The sequence below is a fragment of the Scyliorhinus torazame genome, chromosome 2 (genome assembly GCF_047496885.1).
Source record: "Scyliorhinus torazame isolate Kashiwa2021f chromosome 2, sScyTor2.1, whole genome shotgun sequence".
Taxonomy (NCBI): Eukaryota; Metazoa; Chordata; class Chondrichthyes; order Carcharhiniformes; family Scyliorhinidae; genus Scyliorhinus; species Scyliorhinus torazame.
The window spans coordinates 386,159,486-386,180,910 of record NC_092708.1 but is presented as its reverse complement, the minus strand read 5'-3'; the positions used below and the strand labels follow the sequence as shown (position 1 = coordinate 386,180,910).

The 21,425-nt window shown below is 51.1% G+C and overlaps 1 protein-coding gene across 1 annotated transcript in view; it reads left to right on the top strand.

The window, feature by feature from the left end:
- Nucleotides 1–207: 207 nt before the first annotated feature.
- Nucleotides 208–21,425, top strand: part of gtf2a1 (general transcription factor IIA, 1) — a 132,618-nt gene continuing 111,400 nt past the window's right edge. The window contains exon 1 of the mRNA XM_072493742.1: nt 208–227. Coding sequence (XP_072349843.1) covers nt 216–227 — 12 coding nt within the window. The 5' untranslated portion in view covers nt 208–215. The remainder of the gene's footprint in view (nt 228–21,425) is intronic.

Sequence of the window (21,425 nt, the reverse complement as noted above, 5' to 3'; positions counted from 1 at the left end):
GTTTTTCTTTAAAAATTGCTTCATTGCAGCCTTTTCTTGTGCCTGTCATGGCATACTGGCCTCCGCCTCAGAAGGTTGTGGTTTCAAATCCCCGCTCCGGAGGCCTGAGCACGTATTCTAGACCATGTTACCGAGACGTGGACAACCTACAGCCGGCACCTCAAAGCACTGGAGGAATATCACCAGCTATGTCCTTGTGGATTTCTCCAAGTCTGATGCAAAGAAAGGTAGGCCGACAGCAGCCTTGTTCCCCGACGCACCCAGCAATGAGGCAGCCAAAACCAGCTCCGCCGGGCGCGGGATGTCGCTCCCTGGCACCACACTCCCCAAGCAACTGCTCTACTCGGGACATTTCCTGCAGGATAGTGGGAAAACTTTCAGGGCGCCCTCAAGGCGTTCCTGAAGAGGTGCCTCATGAGAGAACCTTGGCTTGCGACCGAGCGAAATATAGAAGGTTTATTCGGGGAGGCACGAAACACTTTAGCTGGGATTTTACGACATTGTTGTGGTGCGCCCCACCGCGGGAGAGATGGCGGCTGACTTTCAGAGGGGACCGGACGATTCCGGGGGCGGGGGGATTGGGGGAGGTTAGAGATTCCTGCCCATTGAGAGACCTCGACAGAAGCACGAAGGGGTGATGTCGAGGCATCGGAGGGAGCACACAAACCTTCAAACATCACGGGCGCGATTCTCCCAGCCCCGCGCCAGGCCGGGGAATCCCCGCAACCGCGCCGCGCCGACGCCTGCGCGCGATTCTCCGAGGTGCAGAGAATCGCCGCCGTTTGCGCCGGCTCATTTGTTGCGGCCGCCGGTCGTGGGCAGCTGCCCGCGGCCGGGCCGCCAATACTATGGCTCGGATGGGCCGAGCGGCCGCGCGGAAACCGCAGAGTCCCGCCGGCACCGTTCACCCCTGGTCGCTGCCGGCGGGAACTCTGCGTGAAGGGTCGGAGGGCGGCCTGTGGGGTGGGGGGCTCCGTTCCCGGGGGGTGGGGGGGGGGGGGGGGCTCCGATGGGGTCTGGCCCGCGATCGGGGCTCACGATAAAGTGTAGCAAACCATAAACATAATTGTGAAATTTGGTGATGCCGGTTAAGAAACCAAGGCACTCTTTTCCTATTTGCGCATACTGTTGCTCTGTAGGAGTCATCGAGCTCTAAGCAGACGCAATAGGTTTCCACATATCCTGATCATCTTTCTGAAGTAGGACTGCGCCTTTGCCCTGTTTTCTGGCAACAATGGAGATATTCATCTCCCTTGTCGAGTCATAGAACATTAACACTGGAGCAGTTGTCAGAGCTGTTATCATGTCTTGCCACTCAGCTGCGTGTTCAGGTGTCCATAGAAGGTCAAGCGGAAGACTCAATTTCTAGGAGTCACGAGTTCAAGTTGAGAGGGGAAAGATTTCAGGGAGATATGCGTGGAAAGTTCTTTACGCAGAGGGTGGCGGGTGCCTGGAACGTATTGCTGGCGGAGGTGGTAGAGACGGGCAAGGTAGCGTCATTTAAGATGTATCTAGACAGATACATGAATGGGCAGGGAGCAGAGGGATACAGATCCTTAGAAAATAGGCAACAGTTTTAGATAGAGGATCTGGATCGGCGCAGGCTTGGGGGGCCGAAGGGCCCGTTCCTGTGCTGTAATCATTCTTTGTTCTTTATTCGACATTCTTTTTTATGAGGTTGCATAGAGGCATTGTTCAATTGGGATAGAACTTTGCCACACAGAACATTCGCTTTCTTGTCAATTGGGGCCAGCATTTCCCCTATGGATTGGTTTTGGCTGGATCTGGTCGAATTCCTTCCTGCAATATGAAATGGTCTAGAAATTTCAATTTGTGGATGCCAAACTGACCTTTGTCACGGTTGAGATGAGGAGGAATTTCTTCAGCCAGAGGGTGGTGAATCTGTGGAACTCTTTGCCGCAGAAGGCTGGGGAGGCCAAATCACTTGAGTGTCTTTAAGACAGAGATAGATAGGTTCTTGATTAATAAGGGGATCAGGGGTTATGGGGAGAAGGCAGGAGAATGGGGGTGAGAAAATATCAGCCATGATTGAATGGCAGTTGTGCCCTGGCATGGCGGGGGGACCTGCTGGAATTCTTGACGCTTGAATAGGTCAAATTTGAACTGAGGGGAATGATGGAGGGTTCTACAATTCATGGGTGTTATTCATTATGCACTTTCGAGAATTGGATCACATCGAACATTGGGGGGTTGGGGGCTGGGAGGGTTGGGGGGAGGGGGACGGTGTGTGTTAATGGTGACTAGGGGTGATTCCTGATTCCTTTTTGTCATTTGTTTATGTTAACATGCGGGACAATGTCTGGGGTTTGATGGGAGGATGGGATCATTGTTACTGATATGAAACAAAATGAAAATCGCTTATTGTCACAAGTAGGCTTCAAATGAAGTTACTGTGAAAAGCCCCTAGTCGCCACATTCCGGCGCCTGTTCGGGGAGGCTGGAACGGGAATTGAACCGTGTTGCTGGCCTACCTTTGTCTGCTTTCAAAGCCAGCGATTTAGCCCTGTGCTAAACCAGCCCCTATGAACATGAACATGTTGCCGCGATTTCTGTTTATTTTTCATTGCCTGCTGATTTTCCTGCCAAAGGCAATTTTTAGAGAGATTGAAGGGATGATTACCTCATTCATATGGGGAGGGAAGGTGGCCAGAATTAGAAAGGTGCTGCTACAGAGAGGAAGGCAGGCAGGGGGTTTGGGTCTTCTGAGCCTGATGTATTATTACTGGGCGGCGAGTGTGGAGAAGGTGCGGAGCTGGGTCAGAGGGGTTGATTCCCAGTGGGTCAGAATGAAGGAGAGTTTGGGTAGGGGTCGGGACTGAAGGTGCTTGCAACATCGCCGCTCCTGATGCCCCAGGGAAATACTCAGGGAGTCCGGTAGTAGTAGCTTTATTGAGAATTTGGAGGCAGTTTCGACAGTACTTCGGGTTGGGGGCAGGGTCAAGGGAAATGTCGATTCGGGGGTACCATAGATTTGAGCCAGGGACGTGGGATGGAAATTTTCGGACATGGGAGGAGAAAAGAATTTGATTTATTTCTTGGGGGTCGGTTTGCGGGATTGAAGGAGCTGGGAGCGATGTATAGGATGGAGCAGGGGGAAATATTTAGATACATGCAGGTTCGAGACTTTGCCAGGAAGGAGATACAGAGCTTCCCAGTAGAGCCGGTTTACACATTGCTGGAGGAGGTGCTGAAGACAGGGGGACTGGAGAATATCGGCAGTTTACGGGGCTATTTTGGAGGAGGACAAGGCGCCACTATAAGGGATCGAGGAAGAGATGGGAGTGGGTTTGGAGGAGCTGTTCTGGCGTGAGGTGCCCCGGAGGATGAACGACTCCACCTCATGTGCGAGGTTGGGGCTAATACAGCTGAAGGTGGTGTAGAGAGCACACCTTACAAGGGCGAGGATGAGCCGGCTCTTTGATGGGGTAGAAGATGTGTGTGAACGTTGCGGGCACGCGTTCATATGTTTTGGTCCTGTCCAAAGCTGGAGGATTACTGGAAGGAGGTGTTTAGGGTAATTCTAAAGTGGTGCACGTGAAACTGGACCCGGGCCCTCGGGAGGCCATATTCGGGGTGTCAGACCAGCCGGAGTTGGAAACGGGTGCGGAGGCAGATGTTGTAGCCTTCGCCTCGTTGATCGCCCGAAGGCGGATCCTGTTAGGGTGGAGATCAACCTCTCTACCCTGTGCCCTAGCGTGGCGGGGAGGCCTGCTGGAATTCTTGACTCTTGAAAAGGTCAAATTTGGCAGCACAGTGGCGCAGTGGTTAGCATTGCTGCTTCACGGCGCCGAGGTCCCAGGTTCGATACCGGCTCTGGGTCACTGTCCGTGTGGGGTTTGCACATTTTCCCCGTGTTTGCGTGGGTTTCGCCCCCACAACCCAAAGATGTGCAGGGTAGGGGGATTGGCCTCGCTAAATTGCCCCTTAATTGGAAAAATTGAATTGGGTACTCTAAATTTATTTTAAAAAAAGTAAAAGTCAAATTTGAACTGAGGGGAATGATGGAGGGTTCTACAATTCGTGGGCGTTATTCATTATGCACTTTCGAGAATTGGATCACATCGAACATTGGGGGGTTGGGGGCTGGGAGGGTTGGGGGGAGGGGGACGGTGTGTGTTAATGGTGACTAGGGGTGATTCCTGATTCCTTTTTGTCATTTGTTTATGTTAACATGCGGGCCAATATCTGGGGTTTGTTGGGGGAGATGGGATCGTTGTTATTGATATGGGGATTGACATTACATTCGTTACTGATTAGTGTTTATTGTTGGGTGTAAATTTGGGAGAAAATGTGAAAAAGGAGGAGAAAGATAAAGTATATTTTTTTAACTCTGTCTACACCTCCCGCTGCCTGTGGAAAGTGGGCAATGTAATCAAAGACCCTTCCCACCCGGCTCACTCACTCTTCCAACTTCTTCCATCGGGCAGGAGATACAAATGTCTGAGAACACGCACGAACAGACTCAAAAACAGCTTCTTCCCCACTGTCACCAGACTCTAAATGACCTTCTAATTAATCGGACAGACCCGATTAATACTACACTCCTGTACGCTTCACCCGATGCCGGTGTTTATGTAGTTACATTGTGAACCTTGTGTTGCCCTATTATGTATTTTCTTTTTCCTCTCTTTTCATGTACTAAATGATCTGTTGAGCTCCAATCCAAAGGTAGAGTAGTCTCGAACTCAAGGGCATAGTTTTATGGTGAGAGCGGAGTGATACAAAAGAGACCAGAGGGGAAATTTCTTCACACAGAGGGTGGTGAGCATCTGGAACAAGCTGCCAGGGGCAGTGGTAGAGACGAGTACAATTTTTCCTTTAATTTTTAAAAAAAGATATATTTATTAAAGTTTTTTAACAACACAATTTTTTCCCCTTACAAACAATAACCCCGCCCCCGTAACAAAATAACACAAAATCGCACTGAGCAAGATATATACATGGCAAAATGGTTTATTTACATAGCTTTATACACTGGCTCTCGCCCGCACGTGCCAGTTTCCCCCACCCTCCATGTTATCCCCGCTCATCCATCCCCTCAAACAATCTCTCGTTCCCCCCTCCCCTACCCCCCCCCCCCCAAAGGTTGCTGCTGCTGCTGACCGACCTTCCTCTAACGCTCCGCAAGGTAGTCTAGGAACGGTTGCCACCGCCTGTAGAACCCCTGCGCAGACCCTCTCAAGGCAAACTTAATCCTCTCCAGCTTTATGAACCCAGCCATGACGTTTATCCAGGCCTCCACGCTGGGGGGCTTCGCCTCCTTCCACATTAGCAAGATCCTTCGCCGGGCTACTAGGGACGCAAAGGCCAGAATGCCGGCCTCTTTCGCCTCCTGCACTCCCGGTTCGTCCACTACTCCAAATATTGCTAGCCCCCAGCTTGGCTTGATCCGGACTTTCACCACCTGAGAAATTGCTCCCGCCACTCCTCTCCAGAACCCCTCCAGTGCCGGGCATGATCAAAACATGTGGACATGGTTCGCCGGACTCCCTGAACACCTTCCACATCTGTCCTCTACCCCAAAGAACCTACTCAACCTCGCCCCCGTCAAGTGCGCTCTGTGAACCACCTTAAATTGTATCAGGCTGAGCCTGGCACATGAGGAGGAGGAATTAACCCTACCCAGGGCATGAGCCCACAAACCTTCCTCGATCTCCTCCCCCAACTCCTCCTCCCATTTACCCTTCAACTCTTCTGCTAGGGCTTCCCCCTCTTCTTTCATCTCTTGGTGTATTGCCGAAACTTCGCCCTCACCGACTCATACACCCGAGATCACCCTGTCTTGAATTTCCTGTGTCGGGAGCAGTGGGAATTCCCTGACCTGTCGCCTCACAAAAGCCCTCACCTGCATATATCTAAATGCATTTCCCGGGGGTAAATCAAACTTCTCCTCCAGTGCCCCTAGGCTCGCAAATGCCCGTCAATTAACAGGTCCCCCATTTTTCTAATCTTCGCCCGATGCCAGCCCTGGAACCCCCCGTCCATCTTCCCCGGGACAAACCGGTGGTTACCCCTGATCGGGGACCACACCAAGGCTCCCACTGCACCCCTATGCCATCTCCACTGGCCCCAGATCCTTAACGTTGCCGCCACCACCGGGCTCGTGGTATACTTTGATGGCGAGAGCGGCAGCGGTGCTGTCACCAACGCCCCCAAGCTCGTTTCTTTACAGGACGCCATCCCCATCCTCTTCCATGCCGCCCCCTCTCCCTCCATAACCCACTTGTGGATCATCGCCACATTTGCTGCCCAGTAGTAGCTCCCTAGGTTTGGCAGCGCCAGCCCTCCTCGGTCCCTACTGCGTTCCAGGAACCCTCTCCTTACCCTCGGGGTCTTATTCGCCCACACAAACCCCATAATACTCCTACCTACTCTCTTGAAAAAGCCCTTGGTGATCACGATGGGAAGGCACTGAAACACAAACAAAAACCTCGGAAGGACCACCATTTTGACCGACTGCACTCTACCCGCCAACGAGAGCGGCAGCATGTCCCATCTTTTAAAATCCTCCTCCATTTGGTCCACCAACCTCGTCAGATTCAATTTGTGTAGGGCCCCCCAACTCCTGGCTATCTGGATCCCCAGATACCGAAAGCTCCCCTCCGCCCTCCTCAGCGGTAGGTCCCCTATCCCTCTTTCTTGGTCCCCTGCCTGTAGTACAAAAAGCTCACTCTTCCCTACATTGAGCTTATAGCCCGAGAACTCCCCAAACTCCCTCAGAGTCTGCATGACCTCCACCATCCCCCCCATTGGGTCCGCCACGTACAGCAGCAGGTCATCCGTGTATAGCGACACCCGATGCTCTTCTCCCCCGCTGACCACTCCCCTCCATTTATTAGATTCCCTCAGTGATATGGCCAAGGGTTCGATCGCCAATGCAAACAACAGGGGGGGACAGGGGGCACCCCTGCCTCGTTCCTCGGTACAGCCGAAAGTACTCCGACCTCCGCCGGTTCGTCACCACACTCGCCACCGGGGCGCTGTAAAGGAGCTTAACCCAGCTCATAAACCCTCCCCCGAACCCAAACCTACGCAACACCTCCCAGAGGTACTCCCACTCTACTCGGTCAAAGGCCTTTTCCGCGTCCATAGTTGCCACTATCGCCGCCTCTCCCTCCTCCGATGTCATCATTATCACGTTTAAGAGCCGCCGCACATTGGTATTTAATTGCCTGCCCTTTACGAATCCCGTCTGCTCCTCATGAATCACCCCCGGGACACAGTCCTCAATCCTCGTGGCCAGCACTTTTGCCAATAACTTAGCTCCACATTAAGGAGCGAAATCGGCCTGTACGATCCACATTGCAGTGGGTCCTTGTCTCGCTTCAGAATCAAGGAAATTGTCGCCTCCGACATTGTCGGGGGCAGGGTCCCCTCCTCTCTTGCCTCGTTAAAGGTCCTCACTAGTAGCGGGGCCAACAGGTCCACATACTTTCTGTAGAACTCCACCGGGAACCCGTCCGGCCCCGGGGCCTTCCCCGCCTGCCTGCTCCCCAAACCCTTACTCAGCTCCTCCAACCCGATTGGTGCCCCCAAACCAGCCACCTCTTGCTCCTCCACCCTCGGGAACCGCAGTTGGTCTAGGAATCGTCTCATCCCCTCTTCCCCCCCTGGGGGCTGGGATCTGTACAGCTCTTCATAGAAGGCCTTGAATACCTTGTTTATTTTCGTTGCACTGTGAACCGTGGCTCCCCCTCCACCTTTGATTCCCCCTATTTCCCTCGCTGCCGTCCTCTTACGGAGCTGGTGTGCCAGCATCCGACCGGCCTTTTCCCCGTACTCGTAGGTCACCCCCTGCGCCTTCCTCCACTGTGCCTCTGCCTTCCCCGTGGTCAACAGGTCAAACTCCATCTGGAGCCGTCGCCTTTCCCCAAGTAATCTTTCCTCTGGGGCCTCTGCGTATCTCCTGTCCACTCTCAATATCTCCCCCACTAACCTCTCCCTTTCCATGCCCTCTGTCTTCTCCCTATGAGCCCTGATGGAGATTAGCTCTCCCCTGATCACCGCCTTTAACGCCTCCATACCACCCCCACCCGCACCTCCCCGTTGTCGTTGGCCTCCAAGTACCTTTCGATACACATCCTCACCTTCCCGCACACCACCTCATCTGCCAGCAGTCCCACGTCCAGCCGCCACAGCGGGCGTTGGTCCCTCTCCTCTCCCAGCCCCATTTCCACCCAGTGCAGGGGCATGGTCCGAAACGGCTATGGCCGAATACTCCGTCCCCTCCACCCTCGGGATGAGTGCCCTGCCCAGAACAAAGAAATCTATCCGGGAGTATGCCTTGTGCACGTGGGAAAAGAAAGAAAATTCCCTGGCCTGCGGTCTTGCAAACCTCCATGGGTCCACTTCCCCCATCTGATCTATAAACCCCCTGAGCACCCTGGCCGCCGCCGGCCTCTTCCCCGTCCTTGATCTGGAGCGGTCCAGTGCTGGATCCAACACTGTATTGAAGTCCCCTCCCATTATCAGGCCTCCTATCTCCAGGTCCGGAATGCGCCCCAACATGCGCTTCATGAATCCAGCATCATCCCAGTTTGGGGCGTATACGTTTACCAACACCACCCACGTCCCTTGCAGCCTACCACTCACCATCACATATCGCCCTCCATTGTCCGCTACGATAGTCTTGGCCTCAAATGACACATGTTTTCCCACCAGAATTGCCACCCCTCTATTTTTCACGTCCAGTCCCGAGTGAAATACCTGTCCTACCCATCCCCTTCTTAACCTAACCTGGTCCGCCACCTTCAGGTGTGTCTCTTGGAGCACAGCCATGTCTGCCTTCAGTCCCTTCAAGTGCGCGAACACTCGAGCCCTCTTCACCGGCCCATTCAGGCCCCTCACGTTCCACGTTATCAGCCGGATTGGAGGGGCTCCCCCCCCACCCCCCCCCCCCCCCACCCCCCGCTAGATCCCTGTCTAGCTTTTTTGCTCCCCCATAAGTCAGCTGACACCTGCTGACCCCGGCTTCCCCCGCCATCCCTTTGACCCCCCCCGTGTGGGAGTCTCCCCATCAATATACGTTCCTTCGTTCCCCTTCCCGTCTTTCTTTCCGCGCGCGGGGGAAAAAAATGGCGCTTTCCAAAGCCTGCCCTGCCCCCTCTGGCGCAGCTCCTGTCTCTCTCCCCCAGCCCATATAACATTCCCTGCGCGTGATTGCCCCCCTATATACAACAACCATCATACTTCAACCCTCAAACACCCCCCACCCTCACAAACCCTCAATTGGAGTCCAACTTTTCAGTTAGTATAAAGGTCCACGTCTCTTCGGGCGTTTCAAAGTAGTGGTGTTGGCCATTATGTGTAACCCACAGTCGCGCTGGCTGCAACATTCCAAATTTCACTCCTTTCCGTTGCAGCACCGCTTTGGCCCGGTTGAAACCCGCTCTCCGCTTATCGACCTCTGTGCTCCAGTCCGGGTATATTCTAATCTCAGCGTTGTCCCACTTGCTGCTCCGCTCCTTCTTGGCCCATTTCTGGACCCTCTCTCTGTCTGTGAACCGGTGAAATCTCACCACCATCGCCCTTGGTGGCTCATTTGCTTTGGGCTTCCTCGCCAGCACCCGGTGTGCCCCGTCCAGCACCAGCAACCCCGGGGGGGGCCTCCGCGCCCATCAGCGCCCCGATCATTGTGCCCACATATGCCGCGGCGTCGGCCCCCTCCACTCCTTCTGGGAGACCCAGGATCCTCAGATTATTTCTCCTCGACCTGTTCTCCAGGTCTTCTAGTCTTCCCGCCTACGTCTTGTGTCGCGCCTCGTGCCGCTCCACCTTCACCGCCAGGCCCAAGAGCTCGTCCTCATTCTCACTCACTTTTTCCTGGATCTCCTGGATCTTCACCTCCTGGGCTTTCTGGGTTGCCCCAAGTCCTTCAATTATTGCCAACATAGGCGCCACCATCTCCTTACGCAGCTCCTCGAAGCAGCGCTTGATGAATTCCTGCATCTCCTCTTTGTCCCCGGCCGCCGCCATTTTGCTTGTTTTCCCTCTCTTCTCCCGCTGCTCCAATGCCACTTTTTTGGCTGTTTCGCTGCGGGTCCGGTCCATGCAAGTTAGTAGGGGACCTCTCTCCTCTCTTCCCCACGGGTTGGCTGTAAAAGAAATTCAGTTGGGGCTCTTCTATCGAGCCCGAAAGTCCGTGTTCGCGGGAGCTGCCGAATCGTGCGGCTTAGCTCCGCATAGCTGCAACCGGAAGTCCCAATTTTTCCTTTAATAAACAGTTAGACAGTTACATGGGCAGGGTGGGTACAAAGGAATATGGGCCAAATGTGGGCAAGTGGGACTAGCTTAGTGATAGAAACTGGACAGCATTGACAAGCTGGGCCGAAGGGCCTGTTTCCATGCTGTAAACATCCATGACTCTATGATTCTATAACTTGGTGAACAGCTTGGCATTAGCCATTTCGGATGTGAATTCTTCCTCTTGGGTATTTGGTAGTGTTCCCTCATAATGTTGTTGTTCAGGTCTTTTGGATCGATGCAGATCCTTAAGTCTCTGTCAGGTTAATGTACGCATACCATTGAACTGACCCAGTCCGTATGTTGGGTGACCTTGGAGGTTACATCTTGTTGTTGCATTCGGTCAAGCTCGGTTTTGAGACGATCTCTCAATGGAGCTGGCACTCTTCTTGGCGCATGTATCACCAATTTAGCATCCTTTTTAAGTTTGATTGAGTATGTAAAGGGTAGGGTGTCCATTCCTGGGAAAATATGTGCAAACTTTTCCAAATGTTGCCCAATTTCATTCTGTAGCATGTCTTTCAACACACTGGTTGTGTGCATCTGCTTTACTAGGTTTAATTTATCGCAAGCATCCACCCAAAGTAATGACGATTTATCATCTTCCACTATCTCAAAGTCGATTGGCATTTTGATGTCGCCATTCCTAACAATGAGACAGCAGGACCCTCTCGTGGCTATGGTATTTCCAATATAGTCGGTCAGCCGACACGTAGAGTTCTGTATTTGCGGTGTACTGTATGCTTGTCTCAAATTCTTCTCGGATATTAAATTTGCGTGTTCTCCTGTATCTATCTTAAATGGAATTTCTGAGCCATTTATTTCAAGTAGTACAGTCCACTCTTTAATAATCTTTGAGAGCGACTTCCGGTGGCGGTCATGGAGTGAGTGATCCAACATTTGGTGGCTCCCGCTCGTGGCGTTTTTTTTGGACCTTTTCCCCGGGTAACAGGTGAATGTAGGCGGAATATAGGTGCAGGGGAGTGAGTGGAAGAGATTGACCCTCTGGTGTATGGAGCTGAGGGCCAGAAGCGGTCGACAAAGAGGGAATCAGTCCGGTGGAGCTGGTGCGGCGCCTGCGACGCCCATGGAGATGACGGAGGGGCAGGAAGCGGCCCTGCCGGCTCAGTGGTTGACGGACCAGCTGGTGAGCTTCTTGAAGGAGAAGTTCACCAAGAAACGTCGGGAGAGTCTGGAGGACCTGGCCCGGGCGGTGGATTTGATCAAGGAGGTGGTTGATTGCGTTGAGATGTAGCTGGAGGCCCAGGGTCAGGCGATCCAGAAGATGGAGGAGGTGGCGGGGGAACACGAGGAGCAGTTCACCTCGATGGTAGCGGAGACGGGGCTGATGTGGGACCACCGGAGGCGGCTCCAGGAGAAGGTTGGAGACCTGGAGAACTGATCGTGCAGGCAGAATGTAAGGATTGTGGGCCTGTCGGATGGGATTGATTTTATATTCTAACCCCTCTACTTCCCACCACCGCCTCACTTTCCCCACATTCGCCGCCCAGTAATAATAATAATCTTTATTAGTGTTACAAGTAGGCTTACATTAACACTGCAATGAAGTTACTGTGAAAATCCCCTAGTCGCCACACTCCGGCGCATGTTCGGGTACACAGAGGGAGAATTCAGAGTGCAACAGATTCAGTAATGCCAACTCCCTTTTCTGCCTCTGCCTCTGTAGCAGGGCGCTCTTTACCCTAGGTACCTTCCCGCCATAAAAACTCCAGTGATCGCTGGGTCCAGCGTCCGGAAAAAGGCCTTTGGAATGAAGATCGGGAGGGTCTTGAATACGAACAGGAACCTTGGCAGAACTTTCATTTTCACCATTCCAGTGTCAGGTGTAGCGTATCGCATCACCAAAAGTCCTCCTTTATCTCCTCCACCCACTTTGTTAAGTTCCATTTGTGCACCGTCGCAAACTCCCCCATCACCTGGACCCTCAGATATGTAAACCTATCCCTGGCTACCCTAAATGGCAACACCCCTAAATTGGCTTCCAACCCACCTTGTTCACTGGAAACGCCTCACTTTATCACACATTCAAATTATAGCCCGAGAAGGCCCAAATCTCTCCAGTAAGCCCATAATTCGCTGATTCTCCCCAACGGGTCTGAGATGAACAGCAACAGGTTGTCTACGTACAGCGACACAGTGTTCCCTGCTCCCCCTCCCACCACTCCGCTGACCCCCTAAGGACCATCACCAGCCCGAAAGCAGCGGTGACAGTGGACACCCCTGCCTCGTTCCTCTACGCAACCCGAAGCTCCATGAACTCATCTCGTTCGTCTGTACACTCGCCACCCGGGCCACGTACAGCAGACGCCCCCACACCACAAACCTCGGCCCAAACCCAAACCTTCCCAGGACCTCAAACAGGTACCGCCACTCCACCCGCTCAAAGGCCTTCTCTGCGTCCATAGATACCACTACCCTTGACGGGGTCCTGATCACATTTAGTAATCGACTAATATTACTGGAAAGTTACCTACTCTTCACGGAGCCCATTTGGTCCTCTGCAACCACCCCCGGAACACACCCTTCTATCCTCCCCGCCACTAAGTTAGCCAATACCTTCACATCTGTGATATGGGACTGTATGACCCACACTCTAGCGAATCCTTTCCTTTCTTAGGAATTAGCGTGATCGTCACCTGTGTCAGTGTCTCCGGAGCTCCCTCTTATCCAGTGCCTCGCTAAACTCCCCCAATAAATGCGGTGCCAAATCCGTCACAAACCCCTTATAGAACGCCGCCGGGTAACCGTCCTGTCCTGGGGCCTTCCCCGACTTCACCCCTTTTATGCTCTCCACCACCTCTATCAACTCTATTGGCTCCTCAAGCGCCTGCCTCCTATCTCATGCAGCCGTGGAAATTCCAGCCCATCCAGAAACCGCCCATATCCCCTTCCTCACCCACCGGATCAGCCCTACAATTTCTCATAGTACTCCCTGATTTATCTTCCCTGGCTCCGTCACTACGTCGCCTTCCCTGTCCGTACTCTCAGGAATTCACTGGACGTAGCCTGCCTCCATAGCTGATGGCCTAGCATGCGGCTCGCTTTCTCCCAATATTCATACTGCACCCCCTTGCTCTCCGCAGCTGCCCAACAGCCTTCCCCGTTGTCAGTCTTTCGAACTGCACCTGTAACTTCTTTCTCTTCACCAATCCCTCCATAGTGGCCGCCCTCGAATATTCCCCGTTAACCTCGACTATCTCATCCAATAATCCTCCATACTCCTCCCTCCTCCTCTTATCTCCGTGCGCCTTGAGCGAGATAATCTCCCCCCGAACCACCGCCTTCAATGCCTCCCGGAATGTGGTCGCCAATACCTCCCTACTTTGATTCAGCTTCACAAAGTCTCAGCGTCCGCACCTTATCGCAAAACCCCCTGTCCACTAAAACCCCGGGTCTAGCCTCCGCCCCGGCCTCTGTTCCTGCCTCAAGCTAAGTCGAACCTCCAACCAGCGCAGTGCGTGGTCAGAAATCAGGTTTCCCGCAGACTCTGCCCCCACCACCCCCACCAACACCTCTCGACTTATCACAAAAACATCAAATCTGGAATTTGCTTGTACACATACGAGAAGAAGGAGTACTCCCTCTCCCCCAAGTTCTTAAACCTCCATGGGTCCATCATACCTATCCTTTCCATAAACCCTCCCAGCTACTTCACCATCCTCAGCCTTCCCATCGACTTGGGGCTTGACCTGCCCACCCTCAGTTCCAGCACACCATTAAAGTCCCCTCCCAGAATCAACTGATTTGTTTCCTGGTCTGGAATCGCTCCCTGCAATCCCTTCACAAACTCCAGGCTGGGGACCCTCGAATATTCCCTGTCGACCTTGACTATCTCATCCAATAATCATTCATTGGAGTCACCTCTGCGTCCAATATAGCCACCCGATCACTCTGGTCAGACATCACCCTCTCCATCTCCAGGATCTGCGAGCCCTGTGCCTCCAAGCACTTATCAACTCTCTCCATCGAGCCTTTCAAGTGAAATACTGCTCCTTCGATGGCCTTCTTTCGGCCTTCCTGCATCTCCTTTCGTTGCTGCTGGAACCCCTCTCTGATGAACGCCATCAACTGCTCCACCTGGGGTTTTCCAGCATGCGACAACCCTTCCCCCTCTGTTGCTGTGCCACAGGTCTCTTCCAGTTCCTTAGCCAGGTCTTTAACTTTCTTCTGCCGGGTCTGATAGCCAGCAGACATGCCACTCCCGGAGGGTAACTTCTCCTCCACACCTTCAGCTACACATTCCCGTCAAAATTCCCCCGTTCTCGGGTAAAGAGAGCTCAAATTAACGCCTTCGAGCCGGGGTTGCGCTGTGTGCGACCACTCACTCCAAGTCCGAGCTGTCATAATTTTGTGCACCTCTATCAAATCTCCCCTCCAAATTGTCTGCTCTGAAGAAAACAACCCCGACTTCTCCAACCTAAACTTGTCTGTAACCTTTCTCATTCTGGAACCATTATGGTAAATCGTGTCTGCCCCCTCTCGAGGGTCCTCACATCTCCCTGGTCAGCAGAACTGGACAATGATCCTCTAGTTGTGACCTAACCAGTGCTTTACTGAGAAGAAAAATCAGCGTAACTTCCAATTAATGCTGGGCTGCCAAACTCAAACAGAGGCCGTCCAGGCCGAAAGGAGCAGCAGACTGCAATAGCGGACCAGACTGCAGGAGAACAGGACCCTTCTTCCCTACCAACCTGTTGCTGGATGTCCGCCACTAGGCACCTAAACTGCCCACCATCCCCTCCTCCCACCATCCCCTTTAATTGGCCTCAATTTGGCTCTAATGAGACCACCCTGAGTGGGTAGCCCTGCCACCGCCCCCTCACCCTCATCTCAGAGCACAAAAACACAAGGGATAGGAGCGGGAGTGGACCATTCAGCCCTTCGAGCCTGCTCCACCATTCAATATGATCATAGCTGATCTTCGACTTCAAGCCCACTCCTCATATTTCCTGATTCCTGGAATTTCTTTTCCTCAAACCTCAATCTATCCCACAGCCTGAGATGTATTCAGCAATGCAGCATCCACATAGAGAATTTAAAAGATTCCCAACCCTTTGAGTGAAGTAACTGCTCCTCATCTCAGTCCTAAGTGATCGATCCCTTACCCCGAAACTGTGCCCCTGGGGTTTTAGATTCCTGGCCCGCAGAAACGACCTCAGCGTCCACCTTATCAAACTCTTTCGCAATCTTGTACGTCGCAATGAGATCGCCTCTCATCTTTCTGAATTCCAGAGAGACTATACACCCAATTTACTCAGCCTATCGTGTAGCTGTGGAATGTCTCCAATCCCAGCTCTAGCAGGAAGCAAATCCAACCCTACGTTTCCTGGAATAATACAACACGGTGGGGGGACGGGAGGCCATTGTGCCTATGCCGGAATTGTGAACAAGCTGTCCAATTATTCCTGCTCTCCTGCTCTTGGCCTTTAGCCCTGTAGTTTATTCCCCTTCAAGGGTTTTCCAGTGCATTCCAGAGGCACCTATCCTATTCGCTTCTATCACGTCCTGTGGTAGCAATTCCCACATTCTCACCACTCTCCGAGTAAAGACGTTTCTCCTGAATTCATTAATGGGTTTATTGAGCGACATGTTAGAGTGATGAGCCCAGTTTTGGGTCTGATTACAAAGATGTAGAGATGGAGTTATGTCCTGCAGCAAAGATATGATGGTTACATTCCCATTGCTTATAACTAGAGGTCAATATTTACTGCCTCAATGACTTAAGCTGTGATTAATTATGTATAAATGTTAAGTGCATTAAGTATTGACACTAGGAGAGAGCGGGACTAAAATAACATGACTCATTCCTTGAGTGAAAGGACTGATTGGATCAGATTTCATTGAGACCTTAATTTTCTCAATGTCAAAAATTGTATCCTCTTTGATTCAGGCTGATATATCGTTGTTCCTGTCTCCGCATCAGTGCTCTTTCCGACTGCCCTTACCCTTTGGAGAATATTCTTTATCCCTTAGAATCAGCAGAATGGTAGCATAAATGGGAAAAAAATTCTCACGTGGAGAGAATTGGATTGTTTGAGCGATGAAACTATGGAAAAATATATGATGCAGAAAGAGGCCATTCCGTCCATTGTGCCTATGCTAGCCCAAAAAATGAGAAAGAAAGAAACTAGCCACTCATTTTTGTCCCACTTTCCAACACCTGTACCATAGGGATACAGGTTACAACACTTCAGATGCAGATCTTTTAACAGCCAGTACAATTCATCTGGCCCTGGGGATTTATCCACCTTCAAGGATGTTAGTCCCTCCAGTATTTCCTCTCTCACTATGCTTATTGTGTCTAATAGTCTACACTCACTTTCTTTAGCAAGAATGTCTGCATTATCCCTTTCCTTAGTGAAGACAATGACAAAGTTCTCATTGAGAATCCTGCCGTCATCTTTTGCATCAACACATAAGTTGACTTGTGCATCTCTGATAGGCCCACCCTACCCCTAGTTATCCTCTTGCTCTTACTGCACTGGTAAAGCATCTATGGGTTTCCTTTGATTTTATCTGCCAATATCTTTTCTCTTTGCTTTCCTGATTTCCTTTTTTACCTCGTTCCTGTACTTTCTATACTTCCCTGGGCTTTCCATAAGACACGGGAGCAGAATTAGGCCACCCGGCCCATCGAGTGTGCTTTCAACAGTATTAAACCTTTGTGACTGTCATAAGCTTTCTATTTTGCTTTGTCTTACCCTGTACTTTTTCAGGATAACCAGAAGGGTCCAGATTTGGCAGGACCACCCTTTTCTTTTATGGGGATATGTTTACAGTGGGCCTGCAGGATCTCACTTTTGAATGCCTCCCACTGAGTCGAGTCTGCTGGATAGCTGGTTTGTGATGCCGAGTGAAGCTAACAGCGCAGGTTTAACCCCCGTACCGGCTGAGGTTATTCATGAAGACCCGATATTGCGATCCCAGACCACACCCCAAATGGCTAGGTTACTGGACCAAAACCCCAATATTTTAGTTTATTTTAAGACTGTACGGAAAGAATGATTTTGTCCAGGACTGATTGCACGAAAAAAATAGGGCTTTGGAATTTCTAAAACAAGACTTTATTATGAACACAATATTAAATCTTTTAACTTCACACCCAATAATAATAATCGCTTATTGTCACAAGTAGGCTTCAATGAAGTTACTGTGAAAAGCCCCTAGTCGCCACATTCCGGCGCCTGTTCGGGGAGGCCGGCAGGGGAATTGAACCCGCGCTGCTGGCATTGTTCTGCATTACAAGCCAGCTATTTAGCCCACCGTGCTATACCAGCCCCTACTTAATGGAATTACTGTGAAAAGCCCCGAGTGCCACATTCCGGCGCCTGTTCGGGGAGGCTGGTACGGGAATTGAACCCGCGCTGCTGGCCTGCCTTGGTCTGCTTTAAAAGCCAATTATTTAGCCCACTGTGCTAAACCAGCCCCATAAAAAAGAACAGCTTACAATTACCCCTTAATACTACTTCTCAATTCCCTATGAGGCAACAAGAAAAGAAACATACAGCTCTCAATCCAGCATGATGTAGAGTAATGCTTGGTTTACAGAACAGATGTTTGGCTCCTGTTAAAATCCCTTCAGACTCTGGCTGAATGTCTTCAAATTGCTGCTTCCACTAGGTTGTTTCAGCCTCTTCCTTGTCTTCAGCCAATAATGCCCTGGGTTAAAATATTATTACTCTTTCTTTAAAACTGTCCAACTGGAAGTGAAAACTGCCTTTACTTGGCGTCAAAGAAAACCCCAAGGTTGCCATTTCAGACTTCAACTCTTCTCCCAAACGCTTTCTCAAAAATCTCTCTCTGAAACTCTTAACTCCACACACCAATTACATCATCTCCCCAAGCTGAAAAGCAAATGAACTTTCCAGGAACCAAAAGCAAATTACCCCCCCATGGACTTTCCCCAGCCAAACCACAATGCATTAGCCCAGACTGAAAACCACATTTCACCTTCTGGCTCCTAAAAGCACCCAGGCCCTGCAAAACAGAATTTAAAAACAAAAAACACATGACCACTGCAGTTAAACACACTATAACCCGAGGCCTTTAACCCTTAAATTGTCCAATACTTAGAATCCAATATTCCAAAAGCCCTCCGTTCTCAACCTCACCCCTTGCCTAAGATGTGGTGATCCTCAGGCTAAATCACCACCAGTCAGCTTTCCCCCTCAAAGGGAAAAGCAGCCAATGGTCATCTGGGACTATGGTAACTTTAATTTACTGATTTGACACTATTTTCCCTTCAAGTAGCTGCATCCAGTCCACTTTCGCCAGATCGCTCAACTTCATAAAATTAGTCTTTCCCCAAATTGGGACTTTTACTCCTGTTCTATCTTTGTCCTCTCCCATAATTATGCTAAATCTAAATATATTATGGTCGCTATCTCCAAAATGGTCACCCACTGCGACTTCATCCACTTGCCCAGCTTCATTTCCTAAGACTGAATCTAGAATTGCATGCCCTCTCATTGGGCTTGTTACGAGCTGGCGCAACAAATTCTCTTAAATGCAGTTCAAGAATGTTGTGCCCTCTGTGTCCTTCACATTGTTCCTATCCCAATTGATATTAGGGTAGTAGAAGTCCCCAACGATTATTGGATTGAAATACAGTGAAAAGTATTTTTCTGTGAGCAGCTCAACAGATCATTAAATACATGAGAAGAAAAGGGAATAAAAGAAAATACATAATAGGGCAACACAACATATATAATGTAACTACATAAGCACTGGCATCGGATGAAGCATACAGGGTGCAGTATTAATGAGGTCAGTCCATAAGAGGGTCATTTAGGAGTCTGGTGACAGTGGGGAAGAAGCTGTTTTTGAGTCTGTTCGTGCGTGTTCTCAGACTTCTGTATCTCCTGCCCGATGGAAGAAGTTGGAAGAGTGAGTAAGCTGGGTGGGAGGGATCTTTGATTGTGCTGCCCGCTTTCCCCCGGCAGCGGGATGTGTTGATGGAGGCAATGGATGGGAGGCAGGTTCGTGTGATGGACTGGGCGGAGTTCACACAGACAGTGACCCAGCGGGGAATTGAACCTGGGACCCTGGCTCTGTGAAGTCACAGTGCTATCCACTTGTGCTACCGTGCTGCCCACATAGGGGATAACATGGGGAAACGGCATTGTTCTAGAAGATCAGCCATGATCTAGTTGAATAATAGAGTAGGTTCGAGGGGCCGAATGGCTTTCTCCTGCTACTATTTCTTATGTTCATATGTTCCTATTAAGAGATATGGTCAAAAGCTGGTCAAATAGGTAGACATTAAGGAGCATCCCATGGGAGAAGAGAGAGAGAGAGAGACAGGGTGGTTTAGGGAGCGAATTCCAGAGCTTAGGGGTACACCTTAGGATCCTCCATTATTTTGAAAGTCTGTCTGAATGCAATCTGTTGTTATTGCATTGAGGCACAGAATGGCGCTTGCTGAATAAAATCACGCTATAGAATCTGCACATTTTATGGTCCATTTTAAGGATTGTCCTTGGCAACATATTCTAACTATTACCTTTGACTGTTGCCTGATGCCTTCTTCCTCTGATTTGACTGAATGGTAACTCCTCTCAACCTGCTCCTTTCTAAGGGGGACAACCCCAGCTTCTCCAATCTATCCACGGAACTGAACTTCTTCTCCCCTGGAACCATTATTGTAAATCTTTTCTCCATCTTCTCGGAAGCCTTCGCATTCTCCCTGAAGCCCAGATTGGAAGCGATACTTCACCTGGGGCCAAGCAGCTATTCTTCATCAAGGTTCCCCAGAACTTCAATGATTGATACCCAGAATCATCATCATTGCTTTTCTCCACACCCTCTCATTGTGATGATATCCTTCCTATAATCTTGTGTCCAGGCTGACACGCAGTGCAGTATCTGGGGCCTGAGAAATTCCTCATGCAGCAATAAACGGATCTTACAAACGTACAAATTAGGAGCTGGAGGAGGCCACTTGGCCCCTCGAACTTGAATTTAATTAGATTGTGGCTGATCTGATCGTCACCTCAACACCCCACCTACACCCATAACCTTTCACCCCCTTGCTCAACAAGAACCCACCTAGCTCTGCCTTAAGGATATTCAAAGACTCCGCTTCTTCTGGATTTTATAGGCTCATAGAATCCCTACATGCAGAAGGAGGCCATTCGGCACATCGAGTCTGCACTGGCCATCTGAAAGAGCATCCCACCCAAGCACGCTTCGTGGCCCTATCCTAATAACCCCTTAACCTAACCTACACGTCTCTGGACACTAAGGGCGGGATTCTCCGAAATGGAGGCAGAGTGTTCGCGCCGTCGTGAACGCCGTCGAGGTTCACGACGGCGCGAAACGGCCCCTATCCCGACCGATTCAGGGCCCGATAATGGGCTAGGAGCGGCGCCGCGTCATTTACGCGCGCCAGGCCTTGGCGCCGCGTAAAGGCGGCGCCGCATACATGACGCGGCCGTCGCCGCATAACTGGAGTCCTCTCACGCGCATGCGTGGTTGCTGTCCTCTCCGAGAAGATGTCAGACGGATCTTGCGGGGCTGCGGAAGAAAGGCGGTCCTCCTTCAGAGAGGACGGCCCGACGATCAGTGGACACCGATCGCGGGCCACACCCCATTTGAGGCCCCCCTTGGTGCAAGATCCCCCCCCCGGCAGGCCGCCCCCCCCAGCGTTCCCGCGCTGTACCCGCCGGCAGCGACCAGGTGTGGACGGCTCCGGGGTGAACCCGCCGTTTTGGGTTGAGATAACTCGGGAGGCAATGGTCTAGTGATATTGTCACTGGACTAGTAAACAGCGACCAGAGTAATTCACTGGGGACCCGGGTTCAAATCCCACTACTGCAGATGGTGAAATTTGAATTCCATAAAAATCTGGACTTAAAAGTCTAATGATGGCCATGGAACCATTATCGATTGTCATAAAAACCCATCTGATTCACTAATGTCCCTTTAGGGAAGGAAATCTGCCATCCTTACCTGGTCTGGCCTACACGTGACTCCAGACCTACAGCAATGTGGGTGACTCTTAACTTCCCCCTCGAGTGCAATTAGGCATTAAATGCTGGACAAAACAAATGAATAAATAACTATGCTGGGGGCACAGTGGCCATTGCAGCCCCTGGGTGGTCAGGCCCCGTCCTGCCAGAGTGACAGGGCAAAACATGCCC